Raw genomic sequence first — 27,038 nt, forward strand, 5'->3', positions numbered from 1 at the left:
GTGCTGCTGCTGATGGGCCCAGTCAGGTTGCCAGTGACACCAGTAGACACTCTCAGTCAGATTTTAACCCAGCTGCTCCACCCAGCTCTGCAGATCTTTGTTGTTTGAGACCACCAACATCCAGCTGATCACTTCCTGTTTTTTAAAACTTTATTAATGTGGCAGGGCGAAGAAAGATTCCAGAAACGCTTTTTGTCATTTCTCTATTTGAATGCCAAAATCAAAAATAATGAAAACTAAAAGTGCGGGACATAAGGGCGCGGAACATCCCCCCCCCCCCCCCCCCCATAAGCTTCCTGGGTGAGAGGTACCTGTGTTCCTGCCACATATATTTTATAATTTCGTCTCATTCTTATATCTTTTGTTGTCATTTTCATTCTTGTTTCTTTGGTTTTTATTGTTTTACTCACTTCATTAGCTTGGATTTTGTTTTGTTAACTGTCACTGTTTGCCATCTCAGTTAGCACTCTCTTTTAGCTTTTCTGTTTAGCTGTTTCTATTATCTGTCTGTTTACTGGCCTCCAGTTCATCTATTTAGGGTCTTTAAAATCCTGCTCTTTACCATCAGATCCTTCCATAATTTTGCTCCCTGTCACCTCACAGAAACCGCCACACCGCTAGACTCAGAATGTTTAGTGGCTGGGGTCTCTCTGGTACTGTTTCTGTTAGCTTTTCTTTCTACCATACCTTAATTATCTGTCATGAACTGAAGAAGCCTTCTGGATAGAAGGCGAAACGTCTTCAAGAGAAGAAACCCAGTCCAGTTGACAGAGAAAACTACCTTGGATATCTGTCTGAATCAAGGGAAAGAGACAAAGAAAAGGGGTTATGGTGTGTGGGGATGCTCATCACTAATGGCCCCCCACCCACCTGTCATATGAGCTGGGTCTCTGACAGCATCTGGACGCCACATAAATGTGTAGCTCATTGAAGCCAAAATCCCAAGAGGCAGGGGAGGGGGTGGGGGTGAGAGGAGGGGGGTAGCGTCATGGCAACATGACAGCAAGCTCAAATTAGCTACAGTTCCTCCAACCGTGAGTCTCTGCCTAATTGTTTCACCTCACACAGCTTCCATGGTCTCCCAGGCTAAACACATTAGCTTAAAGAGCAGAGCAGGAACAGGAAGTATAACTTATTACAGGGGCAGCACTCATCTGGCTAACAGTGGCAATTATTTGGGGGTGTCCTCATTTACATACTCTCACGCGTGGGACACTATCACAATTGGAAGAACATGCAAATATGGAGACAACACAGCAACGGAAGTAACAGATGGAGAATGGATGTCGCCAGCAGGAAGACTATGGTGTTTTTATGATGTGAGGATGACACGAGAGAAAGGAATTGTAGAGATGAAGGAAGCTGATGGCCGGAGGAAAGAGAGCAGAAGTCTGGAGCCCAGAAAAACCATGCTGAGAAGGCCCATGATGCATTGTATCCCAGCAGGGACTCAGTGGCAGACCAGACCAAGGAAGTATGCAGAGAAGATTACTCCCAGAAAAAATATTTAAACTGTCTTTATCTGGAACCTTTCAAGGAACGTAGATGTAACCCCATGACAGAATGTGATCTTCATGCTACATAAGAAAAGAAAAGCACGAGATCAGAGCAGGCATGGTGAGAGACCTCACCAAATCAGCACAAGAGGCCAGGTCATGGTGTGCCTATCCAAATTGTGGCCACATCACATCCTTGCTGATGTTTATGAGAAATCTTGGAATGACCTTTGACTTGCATCTGTCCTCTAACTCTCATTTTAAAGGATCCAGGAGCAGCTTTTGTGTGAGTAACCTTCCAAAGATCAGATCAGACTGACTCAGAACAAGGCTGAGAGCTCCTCCAGCATCTGCTCTTCCACGTTGGACTGTTAGATTCAAAAGGTCTGAAGAATTCTGTTCGAACCTCCAGCTGATCCAGAATGCTGCAGCCACAGAGGTCACATGACTGTGCTGGCTTCTCTTCATTGGCTGCCCATTAAATCCAGAACAAACTTTAAAATCTTTCTCCTGACCTTTGAGGTCCTCAGAGGTGCAGGTCCATCATAGTTGACAGCACCAGATCACCCCAGTAGAGTGCTCCAGTCTCAGAGAACAGGGTTTACTGCTGGTTCCAGAACCTTTAGCAGTAGAACGGGGGGCCAAGCCTTTAACTATTGGGCCCCCTGAGGGACCAGCTCACTGTTCAGTTATGGGAGGATGAGGAGAATAAAAACCTAACTGTGAGAAGGTTCTAAGTCACTAATTCCATAGCTACAGCCATTATGCTAAGCTAATGCTAATACTTAGAGCAGGAGCAGCTAACCTTTAGCATCATCTTAGCTATTATGCTACAGAACATATTCTGACTCTTAAATGTTTCTTATAATGACACCTCATTCTCAAATAAAAGAAATAACAACCATTGTGTCTCGTGACTCTACAGTCAGTAGCTCAGGACAGCCCACACTCTCGAAGGTCATTCAGCTGCTGTCTGTTTCTTTTGTTCAGCTTTAGGATGGTTCTACATCTTCATCAGAGCCCATTTGTGTTGAATTAAATGGACTGGACATGGTTTTAAAGGCATAACTCATAGATTATATCATATCATATCATATCAGGGTAGAAATGAGATCATGAGGTCCAAAAGAACTTCCTGAAAGACGGAGGTGTAGCACGACACATATCTGAACAAGGCTAGAACAAAAGGTCTGCTTCATTTATTGGTTGTAAGAGTCTCACAGGAAGGAAGTTTGGGTCCACAAGGACTCTTCCTACAGATGGGTGTCTGAACAAACTGAACAGTTGGGAGAGAGAAACTTTATTCTGGCTGTGGCTCAGGTCCACCTGCAAACTGCATTTGTTTGGCATGGGTCGCACACTTGGCATCCACAACAGCAGGAGGAGTTGTGGGTGGAGCTAGACACATGTGCTTTGATTGGCTAACAGAGAATCACCTGCACCACTAGTATGTGCTAGCAGCCTTCACAAGCTACGTTCACATCAGACATCAAAGGATGTGAGCGCAAGCCGGGCAGCACGAATTGTGCAATAGTGAAATTTGGTGCTGTTGGGGAGAAAGTGTTCAGTTTTCTTCCCGTGCTGTTGCCATCAGAGGAATGAGACGGAAGCTTCAGTTTACTTGCTGCAAGGGCAACCACACGTCTGCAGTGTGGGCTACAAGTGTGGGCCCTGGTGAGGTTTATTCTTATACTAGCACACGAACATGTAAGATTACAATAAGCATAAGTGTAAGAGTCATATGATAAAGCATAAGCGTCACATGATAAAACAAGCATGATATATACAAAAGGAACATATAAGAAAATGGGGGATGGAGTGTCACAGGATGTTCAGGTCGTCCCCTGCTATCCCGAGGTGATAGAACATCAGCTAAAGTAGGTCAGGGTTCTGGTCAGGAGTGATAATAAGTAGTTACAGCATTTTTATATGAACAGTTTGAACCTAACAGGTGCTTTGCCTGATTCACCTAGAACTTCTGATATTCGCCTCTTCAGACCAACCTCACTTGTGTGTGAGTGTGTGTGTTAACAACCAGCCGGCCACCAGAGGACGCTCAGGCAGCGCATGAGCAAGACAGGTTGAAGAGATACGGTAATGAGCATTATGTACACACCTTCGTCATGGATAACACACAAAGAAATGCTGACAATGCAGCTTTTAAGTTAAATGCTAACGATCAAGAGCTGGTTGGCATGTTACTGGAATGTCATTTTACTGCTGTGTTACAAAAAAGTTTGGAAAAAAGCCGGTATGGCTATTTCATTTTACTGATGCATTACATCTGTGTTGCGAGCATGTTTAGTAATTAAACATATAAAGTAATTTTGCTGTGAACCATAAAGATCTCATGTTTCAAGGTGGCCACCTGCAGCTTATAGTCAGGTGTGGCTTTATTGTGTACTTTTTCTTAAATTTTATGAAATGTGGGTGGTGTGGCTTATAGTCAGGTGTGGCTTTATTGTGTACTTTTTCTTAAATTTTATGAAATGTGGGTGGTGTGGCTTATAGTCAGGTGCGATCTATTGATGATTGGTGGAACATTTACTTGTGAAGTCCAAAACATTTGTCCTCCTTCATTTGTCAGAGAAAATAAAGAAGAGATGAGTCAGCAGGAGGTAAAGAAAGAGAGATAGCTTTACTATAAAGAAGGCGTCACTAGCAGATCTTGCAACATCTCATCGTACACGCATACATGTGGAATATACTTGAGTATGTACTTTACAAAAGCTGTTAGTTGTTGAAGCGAGACGTGGCCACCATGTCCTTTCACACAGTCAAAACCAGATGCTTGTGAGAATGGAAAAAGCCAAACAGTATGAGACTTCCCCGGTCAGTGGAGGAAGAGGAAGTCAGGAAACACCTGATGGAACGAGGCTGTCTCAACTTTACGTTGACCTCCTTCATCTCTCTCAGTGCAGGATTAAAACTAACAACCTCAAACATAACAGTAACACTGAAGCAAAATTAGGGGAGTGAAACCTAATGTTTCAAAATGGCCGCCTGCCAAGCTGACGCTTCATTTAGCTCTGCCCCTTAACATTAGGTTGCGGCTCACAAGCATGCATGATGCTATCAGTCTGCATCTGTCCTATTCTTAAAACTGAAACTTCCATCCGGGTTTTGTGTGTGTGTGTGTGTGTGTGTGAGAGAATCTCGGATCTGGTTTTAATAAAGCTTTTCTATGGGGAAAAAAAACCCAGTTTAAATCATTTAAATATTTACAAACAGCTTATAATCATGACAACATGTAAACATGTACAAGGTTTATGTGAAATAATTATAAACAATATTAATTTTCTGTTCTGACATAAATGTGAAGAAGACGAGGATGAGGCGAGATGGAGAGCAGGCAAACGTCAGGTTTCATCCCTCCAATCATGTACCACGTTTATTGTAGAGGGGCAGCAGAGAAAGGATCATCAATTAGTCCTAAACGCATGTTACCGATGACATGCACGGCCAGTATTCATTAAGGTGTTGCAGTAATGGGCCCCCTGCTGTGCACGAGCTTCACCTGTCAGACTGCGTTCAAGTCCCCAAGAAGAGAACTGCAGCAGGCATTAGCTTTCATGCTAATTGGGGACTGGGCCCAAGCAGAACTAGCCATCCCAAAGTAACAATGCTCACCTTAAAATAACTGGGCTGGGCTTTAGCGGCGGCCATTTTGAACACTGAATGGGGCGATACGGCGCGGTAAATGGGGCCTCAAATCAGAGGGCGGAGCATGGGGTCGGCAGGCGCTTGAAACCAACAAAAGCACAGAAATGAGTTTCACCAACTGCACTCAAAAATAAACGGATGAGGCGGGAGTGCATAGTTTAGAGTGGCACTAGAAGGCGTACCGCGACTTACGAGATTCAGCCGTCTGGCACTGCGTCAAATATCAATATGATAAACACGTCTGTGGACATCCTGCTGATCCAGGGTAGAAATGTGTGCGTCAAATCTGATGCTACGTTGAGGTTTGAAGGTACTGATGCTTAAGGTGTTTTAGTAGCAGAAACAAACTGATTCCTCCATTTGGTGACGGCGGAAAACTGGCGTGGTCTACTTGTCAGACTGCCGCCACCAAGGCTGAGAAAGGTCAAAGGCGGGGATGGATTAAAGGCTTGTAGTTGGATTGGGCTCCTGCGTTCCTTCGTCCATGGAGGGAAATCTACAGACGTCCTGCCGTTCTTTGATCCATGTGTTTCTGACATTAATAAACTCGTGTGTGTGCCCGTGTGTCTTTACATGCGCGCCCCATGACAAGGCCACAGCGTTACGCCAGCGAGTAAATGGCGTTGACAGGGGAGGTGGCCTCAGAGCTCTCGTTGCCCTCCGTCTCGTCTTTGTCTTTCTTCACTGTGTACTGGCCGATGAAGGAGCCGTCCTCGTTGAACTGTCCATCGCCACCCTCCCCGTAGTCCACCAGACTATCGTCGCTCTCCTTCACATTAGCATCCAGCGAAGTTTGGCTGCCCTGCAGAGGCTTGTTGTCCTCGTCGCTGCTGTGGAGGACAAATTCACATATTTAACACTAAAGTTCATAAACACATCAAGCAAAAAGATCTTGAGAACATCTTCGGAGAACACATCAACATTAAATCAAAGACGATGGAAGATGTAACAACACTTTTAATCAGGTTTCTAAAAATTGAATCATAGACCTGATCAGTTGATGCTTAAACCTGTTGAATAGTTCAGTGATTTCCAGATTGAGCTGAAATCTTCACGTGTTTTTATACTTTTGATCCAAAACACGTAGAGACTTTAGAAACCTGAGGAAGCGTCAGCATCAGTGCCTGAACAACACCACTTCTCTCGACAGTTTTTATATAAGTAAAAATATATTAAAATACACATTATAAAATTTACAATCAAAGCAACATAGAAAACAAACCAGAGAAAAATGAATAAGTAAACAGAAATAGAGAAATAAATCATGTGAAAATAAAGCGATTTGACATGGTTCAATTGTACCTTTACCATGATAAAGTTGTGAAATAAACACCAAAGTACAATAAAGAGCTGACTGATTTGATTTCTTGTATGAGAGTTTACCTCAGCAGAGACTCAATGATGGACAGAAGTGTCCACAGACGTTCATCCTTAAAGAAGTGATTTTGCTGGTCAGTTTATTAATATACTGTATTACAATATCAATATTAATGGCATATTAATATAACCTGCATGTTTGTCAATGCTGTTATAATACACATATCATTGTGCTGATATTTAGAATTTCTCACGGAAGCAGTCAGTGAAGCATTGGTTTTTCTTTCTCTTATATTGACAAGAAAGGATTAAAAACAACTTGGGCTAAAGTGCATTAAAGTATCCAACAGAAGCTAAGTGGCAGGAGTGTCCTCAAGTGTCCTAAAGTGTGAGCTTCATGCCAGCATGACAGAAGCATACTGCTTTCTCCTCTAAACCTTTTCTGTGGCATAAATCCATTCCTGGCTTAAGGGGTCATATGATGGCCCCGCCCCTCTTTGTTTGCTCTGCAATGCATGTTCCCTTACCGCCATCTGCTGGCAGTTGACACTTAACCACATCTCCTTAAACACATCTTAAATGTGTCTCCTCAGACTTTAGCTGATCTGAGAATAGCAGCCTAGTTACTTTGATCTTTTACGCTTTGACTAAAAAAAAAAATCATTAAAAAAATCATCATGAGAAAAGAGTAACTAAACCTACAGCACTGACAAGCCAAAGATGACTGAAAGACTGGAGGAGGGGGAGTGAAATACTAGTGGAGGGGGGGACTGAAAGACTGGAGGAGGGGGAGTGAAATACTAGTGGAGGGGGGGACTGAAACACTAGTGGAGGGGGACTGAAAGACTGGAGGAGGGGGAGTCAAATACTAGCGGAGGGGGGGACTGAAAGACTGGTGGAGGGAAACTGAAAGACTGGAGGAGGGGGAGTGAAATACTAGCAAAGGGGGGGACTGAAACACTGGAGGTGGGGGAGTGCAATAGTGGAGGGGGGGACTGAAACACTGGTGGAGGGAGACTGAAACACTGGTGGAGGGGGAGAGAAATGCTAGTGGAGGGGGGGACTGAACGATTGGTGGAGGGGGACTGAGAAACTGCTGGAAGGAAACTGGAAATATTGATGCATATATTGTACATGTGCTACGTCCCTGATGAGTGGTGAGCTCCATTTCTAGTTCTGTTTCTCCCATCAACTGGCCCTTGATTCAGGCAAGATCCTTTTGCCATCGGATACCCACAGAGTATAATGGATAAGAAGTTGGCCCCTAAGCTAGGAATCTTGAGACAATCCAGTTCCTGCTTCTTCCTTGGGCTCATCTGCAGATTGATTTTGTGTTTTCTTTGGATCCATTGACATAACCTGTACCTTGACTGGTCCACTAGAGCAAAAGACACTTCCACTATTCCGCTTTAGACACGCCCACCCCAAATCTCTGACCAATCACATAAGCATTCGTCACCAACACTGTTGTCACAGCGTTCAGCTCACCTGATTGGTTAATAGTGACACGTCAGTTATCAACAGTCAGGAGCAGGAAACTGTAAAAGTGACTTAAGAGGCCAAAAAGGCCCTTTTAAGGTGCACATCTGCTAAGCTGAGTTACCGGTAATTAACAAACCATATTTAACAGTCTCGATGTTAGTGTTGCATCTGGTGGACAAGGATTGGGGTATAGCTGTAAAACTAGAATTAGACTGGCCAGTGATGATTGTAGTTTCACACTGTAATGTTGAACTCGCATTAGTACGTTTAGCAAATGTCAGCTTAATCGGGTGTTAGTCAAACAGACTTGTTGATCAGGCGGAAGAATATCTGATCATCCGTTGGACCTGGAAAGAGCACAGAGCACATCACTGACAGAACATGAAAACTACAGTATTGAAGAGACAGCACACACACTGTAGTACCCTGTGCATGCACTGACCAGAATCAGAATACAGAAATGTTGAGGACACCCGGGGCACACCTAAACGCATCAGGTGATCAGGTCATATGAATGACCATCCCTGTTTGTGTGGTGCAGCCAGAAAAAAATATGAACAGCAGCTGCTCAACTTACTGGTAATCAAAAGATCCATCCTGGTCTTTCTGATCCACTGGGCCCAGTGGAAGATCCTTTTTTTCACGCACTATGGAGAAGGAAAGTAGCATTAAACTGCATCTCAAACAAACTTTAAGGATGTAACCTGCCTCAGATCTCAGAATCTAGACATATGGGGAATGTTCACTGTACTTCCTGAAAAAAAATGTAAAGGGCCATCTGACAGAAATACTTAGTCTCCAGGGTAGGGGTCTGCCATAGTCTACCATCTCCCACCATAGCCTAGAATCTCTTACCATAACGCACCATCTCCCACCACAGTCTACTTTATTCTATCCTCTACATCTTTTCCAGACTCTCATCAGCCAATCAGGACTATCCAGGCACCTTAGACAGTGCTAACGCCACAAAGGGTCAGACAGAAGGCGAGACCACAAGACCACAGATCTTAAAAAGCATTTACATTTTCTCAACATTGGGGGTGAAAGTCCACGATGTAAAAAATTGACCAACTTCAACAAATATGCAGTAAGCAGCCCCAATGCCTACAACTTCCTGACTTTAGCACCCTCAGCTAGCATGTTTAATTCCTTGTACTAAATGGTATAGGCAGTTTTAAGCACCCGCTGTCTGCGTTTGATTAGTTATTGATGATCTGTGTCAGACAGTCTATAAGTGCAGAGAACAGCCTTTATTTTACTTGGTCAGTGGATGTTAGTTAGCTGTTAGCATCACATTAAGACACCCACCTAATTCTGCCAATGTGGCTGGGCAACCTCCAGCTACACATCCCACAAACTGTAAAAGATTTGCAGGACTCAGTTTGAAACACCAGATAGTCAAGCTCTAAATACTAAGATACTCCTGAGGTCCAAACTGAACCAGGTCCAAAACTGGATCATGAGGTTTATAACTAAATCAATGGAACCTTGTCTTAATGTAAAAAGTTCTGTTGGTATGAAAGAGTATCTTCTTACTTACCAGGGTATTTACCACCACGGCTCCTCTTGATAAAGCAGACAATGAGCAGGATGAGGATGATGAGGGCAATGGCGCACATCAAACCGATGAACCAGCCCTGAGTCGCGATATCGACCTGGTCTATGTAGGCTAGAGACACAGAAGACAAACCAGTTTGTCCCATCATATTTGTACATAAGATCAGGAGGACAACCCAATCCCAACTGTAGACACTTTTACTAGATTCATTGATAAACTGCAAAAGTCCTGATCAGGTGAGGACCTTCAGCTGACTGCAGTGCTCAACCCTCCTCACTAGGTGTCACGTGATTCTGCAGGTCGGGAACTACAAATGACATTACAATCACAATACACACTGAAGAGGCATGACACATCATACTAGCAGGTGTGGTATCACAAATAACACAGAAGGGAAGAGGTAATATGTGAAATAGCATATTTTCATGTGTCGCTTGAGTTTCATTAAAATACACCAACATTGACTGAGTTCCATTTCAGCTTACAGCACAGCCACAAAGCTTTTAAAAAGTTAGCCAATGCCTACACGCTCGGCTCAAGTCAAGGAGCTAAACATCTGTGAGGCAGAGGGATGAACAAACAGCGCATCAAAAATCGCAGCCATTTAGGCTCACAGGCTCCCAGTGGGGCCCACCTGATGGTGACACCTGGCCAGGTGAGGAAGTGTCTCACCTGGTTTAGTCTTAAAGCTGATAGATTTGCTGCTGATGCTGTTGAGCTCATGGGAGTAAACCCTCAGGTGGTACATGGCACCTGCGATCAGATCCGCCACAGTAATGGGGGGCTGTTGTTTCACCGTTATGGCTTTCACTGTCTTGTTGCCTTGAAGACACAAGAAATTGGCCAATCACACTTGAGGGGTGTGGCCTGCAGTCCCTAATAAGGGTTGTGATGTTTTCTAAGAGCAGAATGTCAAATGAGACAGCTAACAATGCCACGCCCACCCATCAGAGATATTTACAAACCTAACAAAGGACACATCATGCTTTATTTCCTCGTTATTTGCTCATTCAAAGACTTAAGATTAGAATCTGAGAAAACTCCATAAATGTTGAAAGATGGAGATGAAGGGCAGCTGTGGTTTCAAACGGGCAGAATGATTATCGGTTGTACCAGAGAGTTGCATGTAGGGTGGCTAGCATTGCTGTTCTCAATTATTAAAGGCTCACAATTTCCACCAGCTTAAAAATAATCAATCAATTAGCACGATCATGGCAACAACATGCATCTTTCCACTGGAAAGATGAGCCAGTCATGACATGGTCCAGCTATGACCTTGAGGATACAGTGACATGAAGCTGGTGACATCATGCACCATGCACCAGCGCCTGCTTTGATGTGGTGATCCAGAGGAGGTCATTCCAAAGCCATGCTATCAACGAAAAACTAGCCTCAAACCAGCCAAAGAAAAGGTCTAATGCACCTTTTGAAAAGGACATGCCGGCCATTCACACACAGCCCAAAACCAAATGGTTGTCGGGGTTTACGGTAGAAACACAAAGATGTTCAATCATGGTGTCTCCACAGTACCAAATTAATTTGAATTGTTCAAATAATAGATCAAGACAAAAATTCAAATACTCACAAATTGTCAACTATGCATGTAGAAACCAAGATCACGGAGAAACTAAGTCAAATTTCCTTTATCTTTTTTAGATTAAAAAGTCATTACTCTCTAATAATCTAAGGTAGCTTGTTTACAAAGAGGGTTGTTGACTGGTTAGAGGAATGTTGGCTCAGTAGAGCCAACTCTTGCCAAATACTGGCTGGTCAGGCTGCGTACACTGCGTTAGCATGTTGTGTTTGCGTTTATATTACATTTTTCAGGCGGTCAAATGAATTAACGATCCATGTTGCAAGTGACAAATGTCACATTCTAAAGTTAAAGTAACTGCACACAACAGCAGAAGATTTACACAAGACTGAACATAGTAGAGGTCATGGGGGAAGTGCAGGGGGCTGACCTCTGCTTTCAGTCAGAGATTGATCTTAAAAACCAGGATGGGGTGAGGGAGGGGTTAGGGAGGCCATTAGATCATTCTCGTCAGTCCCTTCTCTTCCTCCCATCAGACATCATTAACTATTTAAACTGCAGGCTGAGAACATGAAAAATACATGGACCCCTCAAACACCCTCCATCATCCTGGCGCCCAGGGGTCAACACAAAACCAAGCAAATACGGACGAGTGGATGAGCAACCTTAGCACTGGCGGTTCAGCAAAAGCAGGCCGACGCGACGTGCAATGTTCACAATGCACACAGAAACAGACATGTGACGTGGAAGCATGACTGAGGGTCAGACAGACTTGGCCAGGACTAGAACCAGCATCCTCCTGTTCCCGCTATGTCTGCCCTCAGTCTCTCATTTATCTGCTCGTCCACGCTCGACCCACAGTCAAGTATGCTGCTAATTTGGAAATTTCAGCAGGGACTGAGAGAACAATGAGGGTACCACCCAGGGTCCCTTTGGTAGACGTTAGCTTCAGACTTGATGGTTCAAGTCTGGGTTCAGTTTGGTTCTTACTATCCAGTGTGAACTCGAGCACAAACTCGCTGCTGCCGGCCGGGAAGTTGTGTCTCCAGCTGACGTTAGCGTTGTTACTGTTGGGCTCCACCGTCACATTCCAGATCGCCCGCTCAGGGACCACTATATGGAGAGGATTGGTGAGGTTAGGGGTGAAAGATTAAAGGGCAGGGGGCAAAGTTACAAAAACCACACATAAGGCTTCTATCAGACTGCTGCAATGTCTTGATTCCACTGCAGTTAAATTACAGTCCACCAAAAACCAGACCTTAGATGTTCATGAGCAGAAAATTCCAGGGAATTCTTCAACTCATGAAACGCAGCTGTAAGGGTGTGTCTGCTTTAGAGTGGGCTGGCATTAGCTAAGTTGGGCTACTCAAAACATTAGCATTCTGAAAATCCATTAAAAACAGAAGTTGGGGGTCTCACTTCCTGACCAGGAGGAATGTTGCAGGCTGCATCCCGATATTCTGCAGTAATTCCCCACTCTCGCTACAGCAAGTGCAGCTTATTAGAATGCAGCCATGAGGAAGCATCCTGGTTGGTCAGGTGGGAGAAATTCATTTCTTATCCTTCAAATTCTGAAGGTGAAATCAAACACTAGGAAGCACCACAATAGGACAAGTACCCAACACTCTCTGAGTGGTTTGGCTGGTGGTGACCACAGGGCGAGCGGTGGGCGTGGTCACCTCAGCTGCACTTGTACTGCTGCTGCTGAGAGGAGGAGCTGTAGCTCTAGTGGCAGCAGGAGTAGTAGTGGTAGTGGTAGTAGCAGTGGTAGTGGTGGTGGTCGCGACAGTAGTGGACATAGTAGAAGTCACAGCTGTTGGAGTCGAGGTACTAATGGTTGTAGGAGCGATGGTAGAAGGAGGAGGAGCAAAAGGAGGAGGAGTCGGACTGAGCACCGAGGCCACCGAGGACTCAGTAAACTCGACTACAAGGGAGGAGTTAGAGAAGAGGAAAAGAGTTAAAGGCAACATCAAACAGGACATCACAAGCAGCACTCTGACTGAGACAACAGTGACACCATGAGGACGGAGGCTACTACTACAAATGAACAGGTTTGTTTTGAATCATGCACTTGGACACAGTGTAGCCATGACAACAGCAGGAAATTGTATGTAAACTTGACTGGTGAGGTGCAGGTGTGGTAGCACCAGAAGCTAATGGGAGGCCAGAGTGAGGAAACAGAAGAGCTGGGATTTACACTCCCGAGGACTTTTCTGACAGCCTAAAGCAACGGATGGATAGCAGAGGGGACAGGTGGACAGCAGAAGAGACAGAAGGATAGCAGAGGGGACAGGTGGACAGCAGAGGTGACAGGAGGATAGCAGAGGGGATGGGTGGACAGCAGAGGAGACAAAAAGACAGCCTGGATTTACAGTCCACATGACTTCTGATAGCCGGAAGTAACAGATGGACAGCAGAGGGGAAAGGAGGATAGCAGAGGGGACATGTGGACAGAAGAGGGGACAGGACAGCAGAGGGGACAGGTGGACAGCAGAGGAGACAAGAGGACAGCAGAGGGGACAGGTGGACAGCAGAGGGGAAAGGAGGACACTTCAGGAGTGCATCCAATCATCTGACATCAAAGACCACATTTTGTAGGATACCTGATGAATCTGATGGTAGCTGAAAGAATCACAGAAACAAACTGACTGACTGACGTCTGAAATCCTCGACATTGTCTGTTTGTGCCTCTCTGCTTGTCAGGGTTTCTGGGTTGTGTCGGTCGTTGTGCTGCAGGGGGTGGCGTGGGGCACAACTGGTGGCAGCTGGCACTTGCTGGCGGGCGCACCTGTAGGCAATTTACATCGTGCTGCCTATTTAAGCAGGTTGTGCCTGCCTGGCAGTGCCAGGGTGTTCGGATTGTCTTGTGAGGGTGTTCTGTTCGTCTAGTCAGGGTGTCTGTTTGTCTCGCTTGTTGTGTGCTCCTGCTCTGTGTCTCCTGGAGGGCCGCTCCAGCTTCGTGTCTCCTGGAGGGCCGCCCCTGTTCCCTGCGCCCTCCGCAGCCCTGGAGGGCTGCTTTTGTGTCCCTCGTGTGCGCCGCAGCCCTGGAGGGCTGCCCTCGTGTCCCTCATGTGTTCCGCAGCCCTGGAGGGCTGCCTTCGTGTTCCTTGTGTGCTCCGTGTTCTTTGTGTGCCCCCTCCCCCCTGTAAATAAAGCTTGTTTGACCATTTTACCACTGTGTCCTGGCCTGCGTTCGGGTCCTAGTCAACCTGTCCGTGACACTGCTGCCATCATGGAGGAAAGCTTACACTTGTGGGCGTGGTTTCTCACACATTGGGACGTCACATCTGCTCGAGATTTTTTACGGTCCTGAACTTGACTAAATTGTGATGTTTTGATGTTTGTTTGGTCTCCATAGCAACTATGGATCAGGTCAGGTTTAAAAGTAATGCACCTCCTCCCCCTGCTGTGCTGCCCAATGGAGAGGAGTGCAGTTGCTGATGGGGGATAGAAAGACAGATGGACAGATGATTGTCATTCCTCATGATTACCTAAACCTGTAGCATCAGTAAAGTTCTCTGCCAACAGAAGAGAGGACAAGTGAAGGAGGGACAACACGCACTAATACAACATCTGACACCTTTTCTTCTCCCTATCCCAGAACCAGTCCCATCTCCACCTACACACAGGTGCGTGCGCACGCACGCACACACGCACCCCCCCACACACACCCCCACACCCCCACACACACACACACACACACTCCCACACCATCAGAGGCCTTAAAAACAATCTTGGAACTTTTGTCCTGCTGTTGCTGCATTTCCTCTAACAAAGAGAAGATGTGAGCTTGTTTCAGGGGCAGAAAGGGTGAAGAGTTCACCTTCGTTGGCAGAACGTGGCATCTCTTCGGCAAAGACCTCCCCTGAGCCCACCTGGGTGACAGCGGACAGGAAGAACTTGTAGCGAGTAGAACGGTCTGGCAGGCGGAGGGTGAAGTCTGTCACATTAGGCAGGAAAGTCTCAAACTGTGCTCGGCCCACCCTGGAGCCATTAACTATTCCCAAAAAAAGATAAAGGAAAAAGATTGGTCAGCTGAGCAGTGCCCCAAGAGTGTTAACTTCAGTAGTTGGACAGTAGCTCACCAGTTTGGTACTTGAGCTGGTAGCCGATCAGAATACCGTTGGGTTCCAGAGGTTTGCCCCATTTCAGTTGGATAGTGTCAAGATTCTTCCAGTTTATGGTGAATAGCCTCGGTATATCTGGTACTAAAATATTTAAATGAATCCAAGCAGGTGTGTTACGATGTAGTATCATTAAAGACCAGTAGGCCGTTCAGATAAATATCAATATACTCTGCTGATATCATTTTAGGCTCTTTCTCCATTTATCTGCAAGACAATCAAAAGACAATCTGGGGGAATTGGTTGGTGTAGTCCTCACCTCCCTCCTTTGTGGTGAACTCCACCGTGTTGCTCGCTGGACCCTCGTAGCGAGTGTTGGCCACAACCATGAACATCTTGTACTTAGAAAAAGGCAGCAGCTCACTGAGAAGACTGGATGGCTCTGACACAGTGCTATAGAAACCCTTGATCTGCTTCTCCTTACTGACCTCCAGACCAGGAACCAGACTGGCATCACGCCAGTAGTACAGCTGGAAAAAGGAAACAACAGACAAGGGTTGTAGACAGGAGCAAAAGCCAATTGTGGAGTAAATTTCTCTCTGGCTAACCCGGTACTCCTTGAACTCTCCCTGAACAGACTTCAGGTCCACAGGTTTCCAGTGGATGTAGGCCTTAGTGCTGTCCACCTTTGACACACGCAGGTCAGTGGGAGCAGTTGTGGGTGCTGATCAAGAAAATACAGTGAAAAAAAATCAATTAACCAGAAATGAAAAAATATTCCAATCTATTAGCTTGCGGCAATTTAGCTGCAGTGCATCTGCTTACTGTCCTCTCCCGAGTACCCGACGACTACGTTGGACACCGGTCCTGATCCAAACTCATTTCCGGCCTGGATTTTGATCTCGTAAGGCACATATGTTTCTGTGCTGTGAACCATGTGTTTGTTCCCAGCTGTGGTCACATTATTCCAGTCCTCTGACATGTCCTTTCGTCTCCACCAAAGACTGTATATGAGGTTTGCTCCGTTCCTTTCCAGATCAAGGAGAGGCTGGACAAAAACAATGAAATCAATTTTCAAATCAAAGTTATGTCTGCTCCAATTATAGCTCCTTCTGGTATCCATTATACATTAGCTGGGATGATTGGATGGAAAGTATGCACAGGTTAGAACATTGATACCCAGGTGCAAACTTTCCATTACCCTCCAAATAATTCTGAATTGATGCATGAGCTCTTACCTCCCAGGTGATTTCCATATTGTCCTTCATGGAGCCCCATCCTCGAAGTCCTCTTGGAATAACATCTGGAGCTGATTCAACACAAATATTTTCAGTTCGAGAACATCTCTGGAGCCCAACGTTCATCTCTGATTTAACCCTATTGGCTTTCTTTGTTGTGGAACACGTTTCATTCGGTTAGTATAAGTTCAAGAGTCAGATACATGAGATGTATCTCACCAGCTCCACTAGTCTTGTACTGGGGTGATGGAGTACTGGGCTCACTTTGGCCCACTGAGTTGATGGCAATGACACGGAACTGGTAGTTGACAAAGGGAGCGAGCTGCAGGATGACGGAGTTCAGGTGTCCTGGGTAAGAAGACATGTTCCGCCATTGGCCTGGTTCCCAGCGGTCCTCCTCAAACTGGACCAGAAAATCTGTGGACAGAAGCATGTTCCGCGTTCTGTCATGGTTCAGGGTCCAGGTCTATTTGTACGTTCACCTCGTTACTACAGTAATTCATGTGGCAGTGTTACAATTCAAAACGATTCATATCATTAAGAACACACACTTGAAATACGAGCTAAATTTATATTACAAAGGGATCATTGGTTTGATTCTGCTATTTGAGTAAAGACAAAAAATAGTGACCCAAACAAAGGGGGAGTACTGATCTATGGAGAAGTTTAAAAACTAAGTTTTAGCAGATGACGTCTACACGCATGAAGAAAAACTCCGGCTGTATTTTTAGCTGCTATTGTGAGTCTGGTTCCTCAGAACTTCCAGGGGTTCTGCTCAGCTAATGGATACATGCATTAAATCTATAACCGGTTTTATACTCACGAGTAACCGGACTTCTGTGCTCATTCCCAGGAATCCACGTGAGTCGAACACTGCGGGCAGCCGGATCAGACAGATCCAGCTCCACAGGGGGGTCTGGACGACCTGTGTAGAAGCCAGAAATCATGTCAAAAATGGGCTCATGTCCTACTGTACTTTCCAATGCAAAAATAGTCAACTTGAAGAAAAATTCCACTTTTCAAATCAATTGGAATGATTGACAGGATGAATCATGATACATGTAAACAACAACAAAAAAAAAAGATTCTCAATCATCCAGGTCATCATAGTTATTCAAGGTATTTTTCCGAACTGAAGAAGCCTTCTGGATAGAAGGCGAAACATCTTTAAAAGAGAAGAAATACAGTCCAGTTGACACAGAAAACTACCTTGGATATTTATATGGTGAAAACTAAATCAACCTGAGTAAAATATTATAGGGCAAGCAGACGACTAAAGGACAAAAAGACAGAGAGATGTCCACCTGAGTTACCTGGAGGTAAGGCACTAGACACTGAAGGGTTGAGGGAGGCCTCCTCTGTGGGGCAGGGTCAAGAACCAGGAAGTGAGTGTAAAAGTTACAATTTGAATGTTAGTCTAGCAGCCAATCAGCATCAAGGGATCACAACAGCTCTATTTAGTACAAATTCAGTTTTTACATTTGAGACTTTTCACTAATTCAAGATTTATTCCAGAATATAAATAAACATTCTGAAAAACCAAATGAATGTTAAATTATTGAGGAGATGCTAATGTTAGCTCAGGGCTATAAAACAGTAAAGAAGCTAGCTGCAAGAGCTAGAATTAGGATTTAAGATGACTTTCAGTAGTCAAATCTTAATTGTTGGTCTGGAAATTGATCAAGGAATAATTTTAATGAATCATTTACTGTGATGTTCATAAAAGTGACTAAAATCAGTAGTTTGACCAAATAAGAAACTGCATATTAATGTCCAGTTTATCAGAGAGGCTCAAATGTAAAAAGTTCAACAATAATGGGCATGCGCACTATAGAATCAGTTAATAGAGAAAGCTATGTGAGAGTTTTATTAGACATGCTGTATTTCAGTATGAAGGCACAAAACTGTAAAAACACAGCTGTATCTGGAAGGATTGATCTGCCGACCACGGGAGGGTACCTAACACCGTAAGTCGAGCCGAGGCCGAGTCCGCGTCTATCTCTGATTTAACAGTGCACGTGTACATTCCCTCGTCGCCTTCATTCACAGCGGAGATGCTCAATAAGTCCTCATCTTTCCTCAGCCTGAGACACAAACACAGGTGCGTGGAGTTATTGTCTACCTCACAAACCATTGCCTGTACAATTCCAGGGGCAGCATCCGCTTTAAGCACAGGGACACTGAAAGGTTTAAAAAGAGGACTGTGATGTTTGTTATAGTTACTGTGAGTGTCTTTACCTCCAGCCCACATTAAGAGGCTTATCATCCTTAGTCCAGGTGACAGTGACGGGCAGGCTGGGGTCAGACTTCACCTGACACTCAAAGCGAGCTGTGGAGCCCCTGACGGCTGATTGGTGCTGTGGGACCCCGATTATACGAGTCGCTTCTGAGTGACGTTAACGTGCAAAACAAACACAAAAGGAGCTGTGAAGATTGAGGCCACAGCAGAGCAGCTTCCTGTTGGCCTGCTTCAACAAAGCTAGAGAATGGACATTGTCTTTGAAGAAGGAAAGAAAGAAAGTACAAATGACACAACATATTAAAGGCACAAAAGGTGAAACTGGGCATTAGAAAGTGACCCAGTATGTCCTTAGAATAGTTCAAACATTATCGATAGCCTCTCTTTCGGCGCAGCATAACATGCTAAAGTGCCCATAAGGAGGACACACCTAAAATGTAGCCTCCCACTGGGTCAGATAAAGCGCCAATGACTGTGTCCTACTATGGGGAAAAAAGTCTGCCCTCTTTGTTGTCACAAAATCTCCTCTGTGGAGCATGAGGTACAGGTGAAGCACAATAAGGCTCAATTAGAGTAAACAAACCATCGCTCTCATGCCAGAAGTTCTTTTCAGGAGGTGCAAGTTTAAGCATGACAATTCCTTAGATTTCTCCTGTAGGAAATCCACTGAAATTTCCTCTGTCACAATAGGGTGATCAAAGGTTCATGCACACGGGACAATAACACATCACATGCTAAACTACAGAAAAAGTCAGGGGACTGCAGCACAGGGATCTAATGTCTTACCTTTGACTTCCAGGCGGACCTGGTTTTCAGCTTTACCCAAGAGGTTGTTGGCCACGCACGTGTACGTGCCCTCATCTTCTGCCCGGGCTCGTTTAATCTCCAAGGTGCCGTTGTTGTGGACAGTGTAATGACCACCATCCACGCCACTGCCCTGTCCATTCTTAAACCTGCAGACACAGAAAACAGGAAAATATATTGGTAGGATCCTGAAATGGGTGTAAACAAGTTTACATTGGTTTACACCAGTGTAATGTAGCGTAATGTTGTTGTCTCCACTGTCAGGTGGTTTCTGATAATGTAACTACTAAAACATGACATTGGATCTCAGGGAGTTTTTCTTTCAGCAATTCAAAGACAAGCTTTGAGGGCTTACCAGCGCAGGTCTGGCAGAGGGGACCCAAAGAAGGGACAGTCCAGGAAGGTATGGGTGTTCTCTATGACTTTGATCAGCTGGTTTTTAGGACCCAGCATCCTTGGTGGCATATCTGCAAATAGTGGGACACACCTTCTGAAGTTACACCCATCTGAAGCTCAAGATAAAAGAACCAATTGACTGTATATCTCACGACCGTCAACCCCTCGTCAGGGTACCCTTCCACAATGACTTACCCAGGACACTGATGAAGGCATTGGCCAGCAGGTAGCCGTACTGGTTAGAAGCATTGCACTGGTAGACAGCGCTGCTGCCCATCTGCACAGAGCGGAAGATGATGGTGTCACCGAGCACTTGTCTGCCCGGGTTGGGAGGAGAAGCTGGGGACGAAAACACACATCAGTCCAACTCTTGGTGGTGGGGTGTCCTCTGTCAACTTAAGTGCCACTCAAGGTCACCTTTGTGGACCAGTAGGCTTATTTCCACCTGTAGACCTCAGCCATAGAATGAAAGGAGGCTCATTTCATCAGGAATAAATCCTAACGTCTAATGTGGAAGGTGCCTCATTTCTAATTTTTTGGTTTGAAAGGGTGTTAGATGCTTATGGAGCTGTTGGTTGATGGTCTGATTGTTGGCCAGAGAGAAGCTAAATGCTTTTCTCGACTTTATTGTACGAAGAAAATATTATTACTTTAGTCATTCGTCCATTCACGTACTTTCAATAGGTTGTCCATTGATCAGCCACTGTATATTGGGTTTGGGATTCCCGTTGGCCCGACACACTAGACGGCCGTGCTCATCCGGGGCCAGCACCAGGTTGGTCGGTTTGTCCAGCCAATAAGGAGCCGCTGAGCAACATGGGAAGTTCAGTTAGCTTAACAGTAAATGCACAACTTATGTACTTTTCTATTGCTGGGCTCTTGTCCTCACCTTTGACCTGGACGAGGATGGAGTGGCGCACGCTGCCCAGATGATTGTTGGCCATGCACACGTACTCACCAGCGTCCTCCTCTGACACACCCATGACCACCAGCGTCTTATTGAAGTTCTCAAACTTCACTTTCCTCTCTGGGAGATCCCCCCCCTTCCTGTACCATTTAATGCTCGGTGTCGGACTACAGACAGACAGACAGACAGACAGACAGACAGAAATAAAGAAAGAGTTCAACACCAAACTCTATGCGTATGTGCATGTGTGTATGTGCAAGCATTTGTGTCCGTGTATGTGTGTGTGTGTGTTTCTGTGTGTGTGTGTGTGTGTGTGTGTACACTCACAGTCCGGCTGCGATACACTCCAGAAGCAGCTCCTGTCCCCTCAGCACCATCTTGGAGCTCTGACTTCCTACAGGTGACAACAGCGTCGGCATCGACTGTGGAAGTTTCCGGCCTGTAAGAACAGATGGATGGTGTTAATGAGCAAAGCAGACACGGGTTTGAACCCCTCCGGCTTGTGTGACAGGACAGATAAGAGCAGGAAGATTGTGAGGAGGATGTTAGCTGGAGGAACAGAGACAAAAAGCAGACGTTAGTCATGGTACAGGTCAGCTGACTGATGGCTTATCCTCCATTAAACACTCCCACAGGGAAAAGTGGCAGCTTTGCTAAACTGGAACGTCGCTGACACTTTTCACCGCATTACCGCCCTGTTAGCAGGTAGCTCAGAGGTTTGGGTTGAATTAGTTAAGACTGGATAAATGTTCCTGTTTTGATTCTGAAAATGAAACAGGCTGTAAGAGCCACACTCACTGGTCCAATCAGAGGGCTGCAGAGGCAGAGCCCCAGCTCTGTAAACACATAATTATTTCTGAGCTATTTTCACCTCATTTTTGGAACAAACATTAATGTTGTTCATGTATTCAGGTGTATTTACGTTGTAAAGAGCATAGAGGGTAAGTTAATGTTGTATCAGACGTATTAGCATGAGCAGCTTTCATCTGCGTCATTGGGTGAAACTGGACACCCAGAATCTCTCTGTCCATGATTGTGTGGCAGGTAAACATGAAGCGTGTGTGCGCACTCACACACGAACACACAAACACACACACAGATTGATCACCTAAATATTCATCACGTGAGCTAATTCAGGCCTTATTTAATAGATCCTTTGGCCCTTAGTGGCCCTCCATAGATCCCAGCAAACCTCAGTATTATCAAACAGACATGGTTGCTCTTCTTCTTCTAGATGTTCCTGACACAGTGAATCCTGTCCTCCATCTCCCTCTGTCTTCTCCATTTTCTCTTGCACTTCATGTCCTCTCTAACTAAATCCATAAATCTGCTCTCAGATCTTCAGGCCATTCCATGCTCCACATACTTTGACATTACATTCTCCGTCTCTCCCCTGAACATGTCTAAAGCATTTCTCTCCAGAACATCTAACACATGTTATCCCTTTGAGGTTCTCATTGCTGATCCTTTCCATCCTCGTTAATCCCAAAGAAACCTTCAGCATCTTCCTCTCTGCCACCTCCAGCTCTGCCTCTTGTCTTCTCCACAGTGTCTCTGTCTTTTCCATCTCCATCATTCTAACCTACTGCAGGTCTTCCCCATCTCCATCTCTCTGCCTCAGAAACCTATAGATATCCTTGTCCCATCCTGACTGTCTATCCTAGCACCTGCCATCTCCGGGTTTAGTGTTTTCATCTTTTTTGACCTTTGTCGCCTTTACCTTCAACTTATGCTGTATCTCCTGTATCTTCTGTCCTCTCAGTGTCCGATTTCTTGTCAACTAACTTACTCATTCCTCCACCAAGTCTCCTTATCAACTCTCTGTCGCTTCATGTCTCAGAGGCAAGTACACAGAACGGTTAGCTATGCTTGAAGTTAGCATGCTAGTGTGTTAGCTTGCTGGTCAGTTTACTGCTGAGTGTGACCAAGTAGGTGGACAGGAAGTGACTCACCACCGTACAGGTCAGTGTCATTGTAAGAGGTGTCATTAAACTCCTCCTCTGAAAACACAACACATTCTCATGAGTCTGTGTGTACAAACACACACAAACCTTACACACACACAAAATTTGACTTTGATGTAACTGTAGAAACTGGAACATATCCTCCTCCTCCTAAACACTAGGTGGCGATCTGAGTCTTTTCAGCATGTTAATAGTGCCTCTCTTTGGTTGACCTACATCGTCACATAATAAACTGGAGTCAGGCAGCAGATCAGTAGCTCTAACAACAGGAAGATGGAGAATCGGTCATCTCGTACTTAATGTCCATGTTACTGGTTATGCAGATGAGATGGTTAGCGCTCCCTCATGGCTTTCTTCTTCTGCAACCGGCTTTCGTGAATGTTTTTGTTCCGGGGACAGATGCCAGTGCTGAGGTTGTTGAGCAGGATCACATGCGTCACATAGTTTAACTCCAATTAATGTGTAAATATGCTGGCTAAAGTTGATCTATCATATGTGTCCATCCAGGTGCCTTAGATGTCAGATAGATGTCAGATTCCAATATCAGTCAGACAAACGCATCTACAGTTGTCCAGTTATAGTTGGATTGAGGCAATAATGGGCTCATTGGAGTGCCCTGTAAACAAAGTGAATGTTGAAGACCATGCTAACATCGGCGCTGCCTGTTTTCTTCTACATCCTGCAGAGGAGAGTAAAATCACAGGATTTGCTGCAACTTCTTGTCATGACTGAACAAGACCAGCTGGGGGTGCTGCCACATTTCATTAAATGTATGTACGCACGTGTGTGTTTGTGTGTGTGGGATGTGGGAGAGCACTCACTGGTTTGAACTTTGAGTATGAAGGGGTTCTTCTGCTGGATGGTCTGCGTCAGGCGGCATCGGGCGTTGCATTTGTACTCATTCAGAGCGTCTTTGGTCATGACATTGGAGAAGTAAAGATCACCATTCAGACCCATCGATACCCGCTTATCCTGAACGATTGGAGTCATCGCTGTAGGAGGACATGTGAAGGGACGCAGTTAATCCCTGTCTGAGCTAACACTGCACGCTGTGTCACGCTGCAGCTATTGCCATCTATCCACAAGCACATTGCAGCACAATCCTACTGGTCTGAGGTGTTCTGTTTACTGGTAACACGGCTACAATTTCCCAGTCAGGCCCTTTCAATTTCCTCACGGGGATGAATAAAGTACATCTTAATCTTAATCTTAATCTTTTCAAAATTACAACAAGCCTCGGCTGCCACTGCAACCAGTTTTGTGCTCCCACTTTTTTAAATTCATTTTTACTCACTGTTGTCCATCCAGAAGATGAGTGGAGGAGGCAGGCCTGGTGGGGGATTACATGGCAGGATCAGCGGCGAGCCTTCATTCACCAGGACCGGATCCAGAACCTCTTTGGGCCACAGAGGAGCCTCTGAAGGTTGAGACAAAGAAAATCAGACATGGCACAAGTAATGTTGGAAGGGCACAAGGAAAGGTGGATGTTTGGCAAGGTGTCCTCACTAGAGACTCGAAGCAGGATTTTATTGGACAGTGCCACCCCTAATTCATTGTTAGCAAAGCACTGGTACTCTCCCTCGTAGTCCTCTGGTCTGCCCCCACGGCGAAAGCTGATCTCCAGCGTTCCCGAGCGCTTTCGCATCGTCACTCTTGGATCTTTTCCCACATTGAAAAACTTTCCGTTCCTCCGCCATGAGAACCTGAAAGAATTAACTTACAATCAAAATACTGCAATACTGTCTTTAACAAGGAATACCCTGACGCTGAGTGGCATTCGGTTACAGTGCGAGGACATGAATTGGTGGTACACTCATACAACTTTGACTTCACAACTGTTATTTTTTGGTGCAATTTGACTTTTAGTTGTGATGTCATCACAGTCTCAAAGAAAATGAAAGGCAGATGCTAAATTCACCAGACTGCTGCAGCATTTCATTCAGTTCCCCTACTTTCCCCTCCTCTCCTGAGGAGAAATGGATTTTCATTTCGTGAGCACTTTAATGCACATACTGGTGAAGGCAGGTCCACCCCTTGTTGTGGCTTTGGTACCTTGCTGAAGGGTACCTGGCAGTGCTCTAAAGGTGTTCTGGCATCTTACAAAAATTGACATTTAAAACTAAGTTTATTTCCAAATTCTACTTTAAATTCTCGAGGAGAGGAGAGGAGAGGAGAGGAGAGGAGAGGAGGAGGAGAGGAGAGGAGGTGTTCATTTGTAATGAACATATGAAGAATCACTGACTGAATATTTCATGAGCATAAAAAGATGACTGAGCTCATTATTGGTACACAAAGGCTGTCGTAATAAAGAGAAAGAGAGAGAGAGAGAGATTGTCTGTGTGTGTGTGTGTGTGTGTGTGTGTGTGTGTGTGTGTGTGTGAGTCTGTCTTCAAATAAACAATGTCCCACTGTCCTGTCTTGGTCATACCCCTGTGATGTAATCCTGTGTGTGTGTGTGTGTGTGTGTGTGTGTGTGTGTGTGTGTGTGTGTGTGTGTGTGTGCGTCTTACGTTGGTAATGTGTTGCCCTTGGCCTCACACTCAATGATGATATTATCTCTGGGGTCGACAATGTAGTCTTTCGCAGACTGTTTGACTATGGTGGGGGGCTGTTTCACTGGGAGAGAGGTGACAAGGAGAAGGTTACACACACACAAACACACACACACCTCATACAGAGTTTCCAAGTTTATGAAAACGCAAACATTAACATTGCTAAAGCTAGCAGAGCTAATCTCAGTGCAGAGAAGAGCGCTGTGATGACAGTATTCAGTTGCTATGGCAACTAAATGTATTTCTATCATCCGCCAAGGTGTGACCCAACCCTGTCTAGCAAAGGGATAATTAGCAGCTGTCAGCTGAGCTGGTAATCAACACCAGATATTACTCTGTGATACATGAACATTGCTTAGTGATCAGTTTAATAGTCGTATCGATTGTTTGGTTTTTTTTTTGCTGTTTCCTGTCGTTGAGTTTATGTCATCAGAAAAGAGGCCAGGATCAGAGACAGCATCGTTGAAAACACTTACGGTCCTGCAGGATCTTTGCTGTTAGTCCAACGTAACGGCAGAAACAGACAGGGACAAAGACGTCACATCATCATTAATCTGATTAGAGCTCATGGTTCTACGTTAACACAGAGGCCGACACGTCATGCTTCAGTGGCTCCCAACTGTTTTTGGAGTTGATAGTCGTAGATTGTTGATCCAATGTAGCTGTCACGTTTGTGAACAGGAGACTCAGTGGCCAACATTGCCCCCTAATGGAGGGAGGGGATCGTGTTTCTGATATACAGGCAGGAATACGATCAGAACCTCGAGGTTCAACCCCGCCAAGAGCCACTGAAGCAGAGCGCGTTAGCATACCTAAACATCTGTATTAGAGAGCAAATGAAACTACACTGAAGAACTCACCTGTAGGCAGATCCGGAAGAAGCAGCAGATTGTGGGTAAGGAAGAAAGACGACACAGTAAGTTGGGGTTATGCATTGGTGCGGCATAAAGATGTGAACACATTAACTGAAGCAGTTATTTCTTTTCTCATTTGAATGTTTAGGCTGACCAGAGGTGAATGAGTGATTGTATGCCCAAACGACTCTGGGACACAGATAAAGAGACACCACACAGGACCACATGACCTTCCTTCAGGACCTTGACTTTGTGTTCATCAATAACACCTTTATTGATGAAGAACAGAGTAGAACAGTAGAACAGAGGTGGAGAGGGGATCTCCATGATTACACCTTCGGCTCATTGTGTTAGCTTCCATCTGGTGTCGCACTGCATCAAATAACCATTTGTGTTTTACGGTTTAATGTCATGTGATCAGAATGAATCCAACTGATTAGTCAGCAACTGATTCTATTTCTACATGAAACGGTAACAGAGGAGACATCAGCGTCTAATGAGAGTGAGAAACGGAAGTATGTCAGATCAGTAGGGCATCAGGAGTTCAGGGTTGAAAGGTCGGGGGGGTTGACCTTTTGTCCGTTAGGAACTGATTTATCAGAATAATACTACATCTTTTTATTTGCCATGATGATACCAAAATATCTTCAGGAGCAGCTTTTATGTGAGTAACCTTCCAAAGATCAGATCAGACTGACTCAAAATTAGGCTGAAAGCTCCTCTAGCACCTGCTCTTCCAGGCTGGACTGTTAGCTTCAGGAGGTCTGAAGAATTCTGTCAGTCAGATCCTCCAGCTGATCCAGAATGCTGCAGCCACAGAGGTCACATGACCATGCTGGCTTCTCTTCATTCCTTCTCCTTTCACTAAACCAGGGGTGGGGAACCCTTTTCATATTGAGGGCCATTTCAATTTTTATAAAGTCCTCCGAGGGCCATACTATTATGAACACATACCTAGGGATGCAAAAAA

At 45.1% G+C, this 27,038-nt stretch overlaps 1 protein-coding gene across 21 annotated transcripts in view; it reads right to left on the minus strand.

Annotated features, from left to right (window-relative positions):
• Positions 1-4,115: 4,115 nt before the first annotated feature.
• Positions 4,116-27,038, minus strand: part of nfasca (neurofascin homolog (chicken) a) — a 45,792-nt gene continuing 22,869 nt past the window's right edge. For 3 of the 21 annotated variants that reach the window (XM_057031068.1, XM_057031066.1, XM_057031067.1), the window contains 30 exons: positions 25,691-25,708; positions 25,173-25,278; positions 24,169-24,365; positions 23,957-24,079; positions 23,484-23,654; positions 22,651-22,698; positions 21,026-21,137; positions 20,681-20,865; positions 20,467-20,598; positions 19,987-20,130; positions 19,751-19,862; positions 19,378-19,544; positions 18,591-18,738; positions 18,312-18,436; positions 17,666-17,710; positions 17,176-17,277; positions 16,572-16,769; positions 16,353-16,423; positions 15,940-16,162; positions 15,723-15,838; positions 15,434-15,644; positions 15,136-15,258; positions 14,874-15,047; positions 14,542-14,568; positions 12,669-12,974; positions 12,041-12,163; positions 10,189-10,338; positions 9,499-9,627; positions 8,536-8,605; positions 4,116-5,989 (listed from right to left, as the gene is read on the minus strand). In XM_057031068.1, coding sequence (XP_056887048.1) covers positions 5,761-5,989; positions 8,536-8,605; positions 9,499-9,627; positions 10,189-10,338; positions 12,041-12,163; positions 12,669-12,974; positions 14,542-14,568; positions 14,874-15,047; positions 15,136-15,258; positions 15,434-15,644; positions 15,723-15,838; positions 15,940-16,162; positions 16,353-16,423; positions 16,572-16,769; positions 17,176-17,277; positions 17,666-17,710; positions 18,312-18,436; positions 18,591-18,738; positions 19,378-19,544; positions 19,751-19,862; positions 19,987-20,130; positions 20,467-20,598; positions 20,681-20,865; positions 21,026-21,137; positions 22,651-22,698; positions 23,484-23,654; positions 23,957-24,079; positions 24,169-24,365; positions 25,173-25,278; positions 25,691-25,708 — 4,085 coding nt within the window. In that variant the 3' untranslated portion in view covers positions 4,116-5,760. Of the gene's footprint in view, positions 5,990-6,599; positions 8,306-8,535; positions 8,606-9,214; positions 9,316-9,498; positions 9,628-9,969; positions 10,073-10,188; positions 10,339-12,040; positions 12,164-12,668; positions 12,975-14,541; positions 14,569-14,873; positions 15,048-15,135; positions 15,259-15,433; positions 15,645-15,722; positions 15,839-15,939; positions 16,163-16,352; positions 16,424-16,571; positions 16,770-17,175; positions 17,278-17,665; positions 17,711-18,311; positions 18,437-18,590; positions 18,739-19,377; positions 19,545-19,750; positions 19,863-19,986; positions 20,131-20,466; positions 20,599-20,680; positions 20,866-21,025; positions 21,138-22,650; positions 22,699-22,958; positions 23,178-23,483; positions 23,655-23,956; positions 24,080-24,168; positions 24,366-25,172; positions 25,279-25,690; positions 25,709-26,074; positions 26,940-27,038 lie in introns of those variants that run through there. The other 18 variants (XM_057031076.1, XM_057031074.1, XM_057031069.1 and 15 more) reach the window with 18 other exon arrangements.

The sequence above is a fragment of the Takifugu flavidus genome, chromosome 4 (genome assembly GCF_003711565.1).
Source record: "Takifugu flavidus isolate HTHZ2018 chromosome 4, ASM371156v2, whole genome shotgun sequence".
Lineage (NCBI taxonomy): Eukaryota > Metazoa > Chordata > Actinopteri > Tetraodontiformes > Tetraodontidae > Takifugu > Takifugu flavidus.